The 11,071-nt window shown below is 42.3% G+C and overlaps 1 protein-coding gene across 6 annotated transcripts in view; it reads right to left on the bottom strand.

Annotated features, from left to right (window-relative positions):
* Positions 1 to 723: 723 nt before the first annotated feature.
* The window catches only part of SHLD2 (shieldin complex subunit 2), a 31,223-nt gene continuing 20,875 nt past the window's right edge, over positions 724 to 11,071 (bottom strand). For all 6 annotated transcript variants that reach the window (XM_028729257.2, XM_028729255.2, XM_077930596.1 and 3 more), the window contains 4 exons: positions 9,054 to 9,260; positions 6,977 to 7,211; positions 2,657 to 2,772; positions 724 to 1,247 (listed from right to left, as the gene is read on the bottom strand). In XM_028729257.2, coding sequence (XP_028585090.2) covers positions 1,075 to 1,247; positions 2,657 to 2,772; positions 6,977 to 7,211; positions 9,054 to 9,260 — 731 coding nt within the window. In that variant the 3' untranslated portion in view covers positions 724 to 1,074. The remainder of the gene's footprint in view (positions 1,248 to 2,656; positions 2,773 to 6,976; positions 7,212 to 9,053; positions 9,261 to 11,071) is intronic.

Here is an 11,071-nt window from a genome sequence, read left to right as displayed (position 1 = left end):
TGGCAAAAATTGCACGCCAAGTGGTTAACGGCAGTCAAGTAATTGCTTCTGATTGTGGTGATAAAGCTTCTCAGAAACTCGCTCTGCATTTTTCCTCAAGTTACAACACACACTCAAGGGAGTCATGAGACAGAGCCATTCAGTGTGTGAGAGAAAAGGTCTCTAGCTTAGCCCATGCTGACTTCTTGTTGCTTCAGTTGTGGGCATTTGTTCTCATGTGACTGAAATATCGGTGGGCCACTACAAACCATCCAAAGTTCACAACAACTAGAGGTTCAAGGATACACTGGGGGGAGGAAATGATTGTTAAAGCAATTTAAGGCTCACTGGGGAGAGGAAATGATTGTTAAAGCAATTTAAGGCTGTAGTTTAGACATTGATCCCCCTGCCCCACAAAGAACAAGCCTAATAAACGGATCTGCTTTTGTGGCGGTGGTAGCGGCATGTGATGATTAGATTTCTATTAAATGAAATATAATTTAAATTGTTTTCTTTCTTTCTCTGAATGTTACTATAGAAACAAGTGTTTGCTTTGGAACATGTCTGCAATTCTGTAGCGACATTTAACTTCAATCCAGGAAATGAGAGATTTCTGGTATGAATGCAGAAGTGTTAGTCAACAGTTTTATTTGATTTGTTAAAAAATAGCTGAAGTCACAATCTGCAAGTCCATGAAAGGCTCTTCAGAGGAATAAAGAAAGATCAGACTCTGAAGTACACATCTACTTTCAAAAGTGAATTTTATTATAAATATCACTGTACAGTGGTAAAAAATGGTAAGAAAATTGGGGTTCATATGGAAGGGTGGAGTAGGGAAAATAGCTTTTTAGGTAAGACATTTAAAATGTTGACTGGATGTTTTCAAAATACCCCAATAATTAATCTTTCTTCTAGAATAAAAATAATGGCAAGAGCAATATTAGTCACAAAAGCTGGTTTCATAATAATTACCAGAAGGATCTTGCACAGAAATAATTGCTGCTCATAAATAATACAAAGGGTATCTATAAAAATACAAAACCTGTGATATTTTATAAATCATTAAAAATAAATATTTCATTTCAGTATATGTATTCAGAGATCAAGATGAAAATCCAGCAAATTGAAAGTCTTCTCCAAAGGGTAGCTATTTTCATCCAGTACAAAATGGCTCCTGATTTCCAAAATATAGGATGCTTGTGTGTCTGTGAGCAGCGAATGACACAGATCTGCTACTATCATGCCGTATGTGGTCTCTAAAGAAGGCGCTGCAAGAAACAATGAATGGTTCAAACATTATTATCACACACCTCCTTTCCAGTTTACACTCAAGATAAGCTATTCTCCCTGGACAAGCCTCCTCATACATGAACAGGAAAAATAAGCTCTAACAGGGCTCCCCCAATAATCTTTCCTTTAGAACAATATGAAGCATTTTGTGACTTTCCGTAAAGCAGGGTAGTCCATTCACAACTATCTAAAATTTAAAAATATAAGTGTTCAGAAAGAGTGAAGCCTGCCACTGACATTGGATTCTTGGTTAATACTGAGGAAACCCCATGACTGTACAAGGGGGCACAGTGGATGTCTGCAGAATACTCACAGAAGCACTACCCCTCTCTCCTGTGGTTCTCTAAAGTAGAAGGGGTGATATACTGTTCAATGGCATTCAGAAGATGCAAAACAGTAGTTAATAACTCACTTAGCGAAGTAATCTACAGCCTGGTTAACACATAGCATCAAACCATTGCTTGGACTATGGTTTGGTGCTTGTGAGTGCTTTACTCCTTCCTCATTTGTGACCACACCTCAAGGCCAAAGCTGGTTTGTGTGCTTTTGTTATAAAAGCAAGCCAAAGTAAAACAAGATAGCAGGGGTGCAAAGGGGCAAAAGGCAAATGTTGTTTTATACCATTTTTTCTCATGCTAGAGCCAATATCTGCCTGCCAAGATATTGTGAAAAGCAAAGTAAAGAGGCCTGAGACAGGGATAAAGCACAAGATAAGGGCTCTAAGGCTGCAATATATTTAGAAAACGGAGTAACGTTCCCAATGGCCCAGTTTACCCTCCCAGACCACATAACCCTCAACTTACCTACCCATGACACCTGTGTTTGCATGTTGCAACAAGCCAGGCTGGTTTGTTTTCCCCCCACACATGGCAGAGCCAGGAGCAGCAAAATATGGTTTAATGGAACATGCAAACCAGGCCTCTGCCCCCAGGGTGGAAGAAGTTCCCAGAACAGTTGGTATGTCTCTGTTGGAGAAACACCTGAGTAAACCTCTCCCCAGTTTTAAGTTTAATGAGGATTTTTTTAAAAGGACTGGCATTAGGGAGAACTCCCACTTCACATAAGTAGAAGTTGAATAGCCGCAAATATTTGACCACTAGGTTTTGTCTGCTTTTTTTATTCAGTTACACAAATACAGTGGTACCTCAGGTTAAGTACTTAATTCGTTCCGGAGGTCCGTTCTTAACCTGAAACTGTTCTTAACCTGAAGCACCACTTTAGCTAATGGGGCCTCCTGCTGCCGCCGGAGCACGATTTCTGTTCTCATCCTGAAGCAAAGTTCTTAACCCGAGGTACTATTTCTGGGTTAGCGGAGTCTGTAACCTGAAGCGCATGTAACCTGAAGCATATGTAACACAAGGTACCACTGCAATTCATAGTGTATTACCTATAGCCTTGTTCAGCCACTCTGCTGGAATATTGAGGAACATTTTCTCCATTAGTTCTGACGCCACTTGAACGGACACATCACATTTCCCATCCTCTACAGTCATCAGTGCAGGTCTAAAGGAGGAAACAGGAAAAGTGCTATCAGTACTAAGTCAAGTCAAGTCAATGTTTATTACGGAAACAGCCAGCATATTAAACCAGTTTTTATGCATAATTCTCTACATAAACAATAAAAATATCAATATGGGGTTTAACAATCAATATACTAATTAAGCGTACTTAAAATACGTGTCCTGTCAGTGCTTGTGTTTAATGGCTTAATTTTTCATTAAACCTGAGGATAAGATAATTAAGAGTATTATCACATTCAGTCGCATACTGTTATCCATGACAAGTTGATTTAATGACATTATCTTGATTTAACGACTCGGTAAGGTACCTTGATTGAACAAGCAGGCAAAATTTGCTTCTACACAATATGCTAGTGTATTGTTTCAGTAGCCTTTCCTTGTATTTTAAAGTGGTAATATATTTATAAGACACTTTAGAAGCTGAATACTTACAGCCAGAGTGACTGCAACACTATTTGGATATTCCAGACATGAGCAAGAGGGGAAACTATGATTAAGTGAAGAATTTCTAATTCCTTCTAGATCTCATGTACTTGAATATCAGGGATTTGGGCATTTTAAATAATAAAATACGTATTAAGAAGAACAGTGTTAAATTTCTAAAAAGAAATGCCTCTGTTCAAAAGGTTGCCACAAAATTATATGCTCATATTTTCAAGCCCCTGTAATTCCAGATGAACAAGGATCCGTAGGCACAAGCTCAACTGCATTGTTGCTTAGAGAGAAGATCTCTATATTGGAAGAATCTTTGGGGAAATGCAATCAATACCTTTGTTCTTTTGACTCAGCCTCTTGTATAGGGAGGGGAGTACATATATCTGGTTATTCTGAGGTATTATAAGTTAACCACAATAAAATACAGTTTGGGGAGCTTATCGATTGCAACTCCCTTGCTCTAGAGCAGGCTTCCTCAACCTCGGCCTTCCAGATGTTTTGAGACTGCAGTTCCCATCATCCCTGACCACTGGTCCTGCTAGCTAGGGATCATGGGAGTTGTAGGCCAAAAACATCTGGAGGGCCGAGGTTGAGGAAGCCTGCTCTTGAGAATCCCCCAACCACACAGTTGAACGTTTATAGGGGGCTGCAGGGGGGAGAAGTTATGGTACAGTTATACTGCTAGTTTTTAAATGAAACAGTTTAACTGTAGTGCAGCTAAAATCTTGAAAATGTCAAAGGACAGGCATCTGAAACTTGCTATGAATCTTGTTTTCTACCCTATAACTGAAAACTGAAATGATGATCTTGAAGACCATCCAGTGTCAAAGAGGGTTGTGCCTAAAGACAACATCTTATAATTTCCCAAAGAAAATAGTACCACTCATTTATTTTAGTAATAAATGGCATGAAGCTCTATACTTATGAACACCTCCACTTGTTGTTCAAATACACAAAAGCAGAGCCCGGGGGGGGGGGGAGTAGAGCAATAAGACTAAGGTTTTTAAAATAAATAAAAAATAAATACATGTTTGCAGCTGACCCTTCAAACAGGTCATGTGATTCAGAATAAATTCAAGGGAGGAAAGTATACTCAAGCATATCTAACTTTTGGCTTCTTGAGTCAAGGACGTTCTCAGCTTTGAAGTTCCAAACACTTGACTAATGGTGGTGCTTAATCAGTTCGCTCTCTGTATGCAAGCAATTAAGGTGAACCAAATCGGTTGGCAGCTGAGCAGCTATTTCAGTCCCCCACTAATACTTTTAATCAACTACAAATAAATTGCAATTTCAAAGAGAAGCAGGTTGAGATGCTTAATTTCGAAATATACTAAATAATTAACACAGGACACTGGCTTCTAACTATAGCATTATCAGTTCCTGATAAGGTCACTGGGAAAGATTTCACCAAACGTCATGCTCTTATAAAGTCAAAACCACTACAGGAAATTAAAGGCTTGTAGATGTAACTATTGGGACGCAGGTGGCGCTGTGGATTAAACCACAGAGCCTAGGACTTGCCGATCAGAAGGTCGGCTATTCAAATCCCCGAAATGGGGTGAGCTCCCGTTGCTCGGTCCCTGCTCCTGCCAACCTAGCAGTTTGAAAGCACGTCAAAGTGCAAGTAGTTAAATAGGTATTGCTCCAGCGGGAAGGTAAACGGAGTTTCCATGCGCTGCTCTGGTTCACCAGTTAGTCATGCTGGCTACATGACCCGGACGTTGTACGCCGGCTCCCTCAGCCAATAAAGCGAGATGAGCGCCGCAACCCCAGAGTCGGTCACGACTGGACCTAATGGTCAGGGGTCACTTTACCTTTAGATGTAACTATTATTTGGTTTTACTACAACAATCAGATTTTAACTATTATAATATGTTAAATTCCATTTTGGGGAGAAAGGAAGGAGGAAGGCAGGATGTAAATTCACATACCCACACCTGAAATAGAAACTTGACATTAATATACATACAGGGAGATAAAGAGAGATGCAAGGCACACTTTCACATTCTTAACTGCCCACCATGCCATTATTTTCAATCCTTGCTGCAGAGTTAAAAATAAGCTGTAGAAACCCAAGGAGCAATTAAGTGGACCAGGAAAGAGAAATGTCATGTTAATTTAATTTTTGCATGCAGTTCCTTAAACCAGACAAGAATCCATAATCATAAATGCAAATCAGATCCAGTATTTGCCTTTCAACAAATCTAATAGGCAAAAGAAATATTGGTAGGTGATAAATTCATTTAAGAAACCCTTTCAAATAGGATTTTCACAATAGGCTTTCTATACATCTCTTGCAGACAAGTACAAAATTATGTTGTACAAAATTCGGTGTATAAGACTATGGACAAACCTGCCATTTGCCTCTCTCTACAGTAAATTGTCTCCATGTGAATGCTAACTGCAGGGTTGCTACAAAGCCCTTAACATTTCTGAAAGAGACCACCTCAAATATCAGCTATTGCTATATATAATAAAGTCAGATGCATCTGTGGATTTTGTGGGGGTGGGGGTTTCCCACCTGCATAAACTATCCACTACTGCCACCTAGTGTTTGTTGTCAGGTTTCTCTTCCAACAGAAGTTGCTGAATTATTTCAGCAAGGTAATTGGCTTCTTAAAACATGATGCTGTTTCTAGTTTTTAATGAATTGCTGCTCCAACAGTTTTCCAGGGGTCTCTGTGTTACACTGGTACCCATAAACCTTTTGGACTTCAGCCTCAAGCTCTGTCAGCAACTTTTATTACCATGGGAATCACCAAAACAGATAGATAAAAATAGAGATTTCTAGCCAATGAAATCATCCTGTTTGTATATCCTGTTTCTGCCTGTGCAATGGAACTTCCCCACTCCTCCCCCTGCATGTATACCAAAGCTGTTCTTGGGGGTTCCCTTCGGAAGAGAGGAGTGGAAGGGGAAGTTCTGTTGCACAAGCTGAAGTCCTTGTGTGACTGGGATGGACTTTGGCTGATACAACCCAAAGATCACACTTTGTAATGAAGTAATAGTAATTTATACAAAGATATGCATTAACACTTAGTTCTGTAACACTGACCAAACACAGTTTCTGTTAGACTGAGGTGTTTTTATCCTGTTGCACCACAACATTGTTTGCTTGGTATATGGAAGGACATAAAAACTAAACTAATACTTTAAATGGGAACTTGATGGTCTTTCGGGTTTATACACCATAAACACGTTCAATATTTAAATGGTGTAAACAATGCTTATATTAAAAGGTTGCATTTATAACCTGGCCTGCTAATCTCGTAATTCCCAGAAAGGGGTGTGAGACACTTGGCTCCTCCACAAGGTGCCCATTGCTATGGGCTGCAACAGGATAGGGATGCCAAGGCACACAGCTGTACATTTGCCCTTCCATAGGATTTGTCTTCATCTACCAGAAGAATCTACTTACCCTTCAACCCTCTGTGAAAAACTCACACAAAGTATTATCAGTTTTTCTACTACCCATTCATACCAAAGCAGTAAGAGTAGGGTGACAGAAAACCACAAGCCTAGTGAACGTAATTGACTCAATCTGACCCTGGGAGCATTTCACCAGACTGGATTGATTCCCTTTAAAACAATGTTATGGAGAGAATGTAGAAGTATAAATAAAACGTATCCCCTTTCACAATAATACACCTGCGGGCCAGATTCATATGTTAACATGGCAGCTACCGTCAAGTGATTCTCATTCACTCACTCACACATTCATTCATATATTCATTATACACACACTTTTTTACCTGTAGAATATCTTCACTTTATTAGAGGGTAAGCAGCTAACACACTGTTTGTAGATCTTGTTATCATCTATTTGTAGTTCAAGTCCACATTTTGCACAGCCCGCATAGGTGATCTGAGTAAGAGAAGCAAATATCTGCTGCAGTGAAGTTTTATAATCAAAGACAAGTTGTCCATGTGGAGAAGAGGCAACAGCAAACTTCAACTCTGAGATGCAGGCTTTCACTTGGATCATTCCTATGGAAACATAAAGGAGTTGTCTAGTTTCTTCTGCCGCCAAGAAAACAGGTAAATCATTATTGCCAACTGAATAATGGTAGCTACTTGCACTATCATGTAAACTAATTTTAATCTTATTCTAATCTTAATCTTAGTCTACAGTAAACCCCACTGAGTTCAATTGGATTGTCTTTAAGGTGTGTTAGATTGCAACCTAAACAGCTCTTCTTCACTGAACCAAATTAGATCAACAATGACACGTGGAGCTCTCTTCTCCTTATGGTCCAGATACTTCTTTAAAGAGCATTAAACATATTTCCCTTTGGGTTGGCATTCAATCACCAGGATTGCACAGATGTGGGACAACTCTAATTTAATTAGATACTTGGCATTGTGTGCTCGTTGTTTTATTTTTAATTGCTGTGATTTGCCCCCTCAAAGCTCTTCAGTACAGTGGTGCCTCGCAAGACGAAATTAATTCGTTCCAAGAGTTTTTTCTTCTTGCGAGTTTTTCGTCTTGCGAAGCACGGTTTCCCATAGGAATGCATTGAAAATCAATTAATGCGTTCCTAGGGAAACCGCCTTCAGACCAGGTCTGGGGACAGTCTGTCCCCCGACCTCTTCTGAAGGCTGGGTGGGGGGGACAAGGGCTTTTCTTCCCACCGCCAGCCTTCAGAAGGCTGTTCTGAAGGCTGGCGGTAGGAAGAAAAGCCCTTCTCCCCCCCACAGGACTTCAAAAGAGCTGCGGGAAGTCCGGCGGGGGTCCAAGGGATTCCCTCACTGCCGCCTGCGTTTAAAAGGACTCTGGGGAAAGCAGCGAAGCGCGCTGCTTTCCCCGAGCGCTTCTAAAGGTGGGCGGCAGTGAGGGAATCCCTTGGACACCCCCCGGACTTCCCGCAGCTCTTTTGAAGTCCGGCGAGGGTCCAAGGGATTCCCTCCCAGCCACCCGCGTTTAAAAGCACTCCGGGGAAAGCAACAAAGCGCGCCGCGCTTTGCTGCTTTCCCTGGAGTGCTTTTAAAGGCGGGGGCTGGGAGGGAATCCCAAGGACCCCCGCCGGACTTCCCGATGCTCGGGAAAGCAGCGCGCTTCGCTGCTTTCCCCAGAGTGCTTTTAAAGGCGGGGGCTGGGAGGGAATCCCAAGGACCCCCGCCGGACTTCCCGATGCTCGGGGAAAGCAGCGCGCTTCGCTGCTTTCCCCAGAGTGCTTTTAAAGGCGGGGGCTGGGAGGGAATCCCAAGGACTCCCGCCGGACTTCCCGATGCTCGGGGAAAGCAGCGCGCTTCGCTGCTTTCCCCAGAGTGCTTTTAAACGCCGGCGGCAGTGACCATGCCCCGCCCCGTCCCCGCCGCCCGGCATCGGGGCATGGTCCCAATGGCGGGGGGCGGGGGGAGGCGTTCCCGCCCGCTGCCCGGCATCGGGGCATGGTCCCGATGGCGGGCGGCGGGGGGAGGCGTTCCCGCCCGCCCCCGGCATCGGGGCATGGTCCCGATGGCGGGCGGCGGTGGGAGGCGTTCCCACCTGCCGACCGGCATCGGGGTATCGTTCCGAAGCCCGGCGGCGGCAGGAGGAGCTGTCCCCGCCCCGCCGCCAGCCTTCGGAGGAGGTCCGAGGACAGCGGGGAAGACGCGCTGCGCTTCCCCGCTGTCCCGGAGATTTCCCTATGGGCTGTCGTCTTGCGAAGCAAGCCCATAGGGAAATTCGTTTTGCGAAGCGCCTCCGCGACAGAAAACCCTTTCGTCTAGCGGGTTTTCCGTCTTGCGAGGCGTTCGTCTTGCGAGGTAACACTGTACAATTTAATAAAGGAGCAAAAGAATCCTACTCCCTTAAAAAGAGGGAGGAAAAAAGAATGAAAATCTCACCAGAACATTTTTCCTCCAGAAGTGCAGCAAGAGTAGTTGTACCCATCAGTGATCTGACATCCTTCTGAAACTTCTCTTTGAACTCAATAGCTCTTCTATCATCATCGAAGAGGCACTCCAAAGATGTCCATGGTGTTGTATGCAATTCGAGTTCACCAGAGATAGGACTGTGTTTTACAAATAGGTATTTGAATTCCCATATGTGGTCTAAGAAGAAAAGAATAACTCCACTTAGAATTTTAGATTCTAATTCCTTGTTAATAGCCACAGAAAACTTTGGATGGAATAGTGCACTTTCAGAGATGATGAAAAAGAGGAATACCTTCAATGCTGTGTGCAAAAAAACAAATACATAGCATTTTGAGTGTTTACAAACCAGATACATTTGCCTAGTTTACACAAACATCTTGCTTGGGAGATACTATGAGTGGTGAGGAAGTCACATCAGGGCCAACCCATCCTACTCACCAAATACATCTGTCCCATGTATGAATGTAAAGCAGGGGTGGAGAACCTGTGGCCCCTCCAGATGCTGCTAGACCCCAACTTCCATCAGTCCCAACCAGCACGGCCAATGACAGGGATGCTAGGAGCTGTAGTCAAGCAACATCTGGAGGGCCACAGGTTCCTCAGCCAATGAAAGTTTGCACAGGGCCAATGCCTTTAGAATCCAAATCACATAGACCAGGGGACAGCAAACTTTTTCAGCAGGGGGCTGGTCCACTGTCCCTCAGACATTGTGGGGGGCCGGACTATATTTTGGGGGGAAAAATAAAGAATTCCTATACCCCACAAATAACCCAGAGATGCATTTTAATTAGAAGCATATATTCTACTCATGTAAAAACACCAGGCAGGCCCCACAAATAACCCAGAGATGCATTTTAAATAAAAGGACACATTCTACTCATATAAAAATACGCTGATTCCTGGACTGCCCGCGGGCCAGATTTAGAAGGCGATTGGGCCAGATCCGGGCCCTAGTTTGCCTACCCATGACACAGACACATATCATATGGTCAATTCCCACACAGGTCACGTATTGCATGGTTTGGGCTTGCTCCTATTGGATGAATATTTCATTACAATCAAGCTGAGAAAAGGCAACCGCTAAAGGTCTCCTAGTGTACTCATAGCTGGGAAGAGATTTCAATTTCCTGGCTTACAGATCATGACCAAAACCACTGCACAACATCTCTTTACAATCCTTGCAACAAAAGATAGTGGTATTTCAATTTCAATACATATGAACACTTCTTTATATTCAGAATAAATGTTACTGTATCTTCTGAGGAACGTGCTCAAAATTACAATCTCACACAATTAATATATTTATAATGAAATAATGGCTTGTAAATACTTTGATTTCCAACAGAAATGACCTCTGTATGCTGATCTATTTTCCTATGCTCAGTAGTACTATGAATGATCACCACATGCTGCTATGGTGAGTCAGTCATAATGCTCAGTTGTCATGACCTACAGCCCTGGTTGGCATGAAGTGAACTCCTGATCCTGGTAGTCTTGATAGGAACATTTAGGATTTTTCAACAGAGATAGATATTTGGACAGTTAAGAACACAAATCTTATCTTACCTTCCAGATATAGTCCTTTAATGATTAAACACAAATTGTTTGAAATTTCAAATTACTCACAAAACTAACTGTAGACTAAATTGCAAGGTTGAATGACAAAGAAGGGCACAATGCTAGATTTCTTTGCCTTAATTTAACAAAGCAGAGCTTGAAATAAATGCTATAAAAAGCAGTCAGCTACCTGCAGTTGTTTAAAGAGCAGAAATCTTAATATTTTTGCACAGGGACACACAAGATGACCCTGCAATATACATGGACATATATCACATAACGATAGGCAGTTTGCTAGTTCTAACATAAGTCAAGACTACTGTGTGAATTTGTGTTGCTTAACACAAAAGCCTTTAACTAGTTAGTAACTATTTGGAAACAAACTGAAACAGTTGCAAAAATGATTGCTATTGCTATGTCAGAAGTAAGAA

The sequence above is a fragment of the Podarcis muralis genome, chromosome 6, assembly GCF_964188315.1.
Source record: "Podarcis muralis chromosome 6, rPodMur119.hap1.1, whole genome shotgun sequence".
Taxonomy (NCBI): domain Eukaryota; kingdom Metazoa; phylum Chordata; class Lepidosauria; order Squamata; family Lacertidae; genus Podarcis; species Podarcis muralis.
The sequence above is the reverse complement of the archived record's forward strand: the minus strand, read 5'-3'. Positions and strand labels throughout refer to the sequence as shown.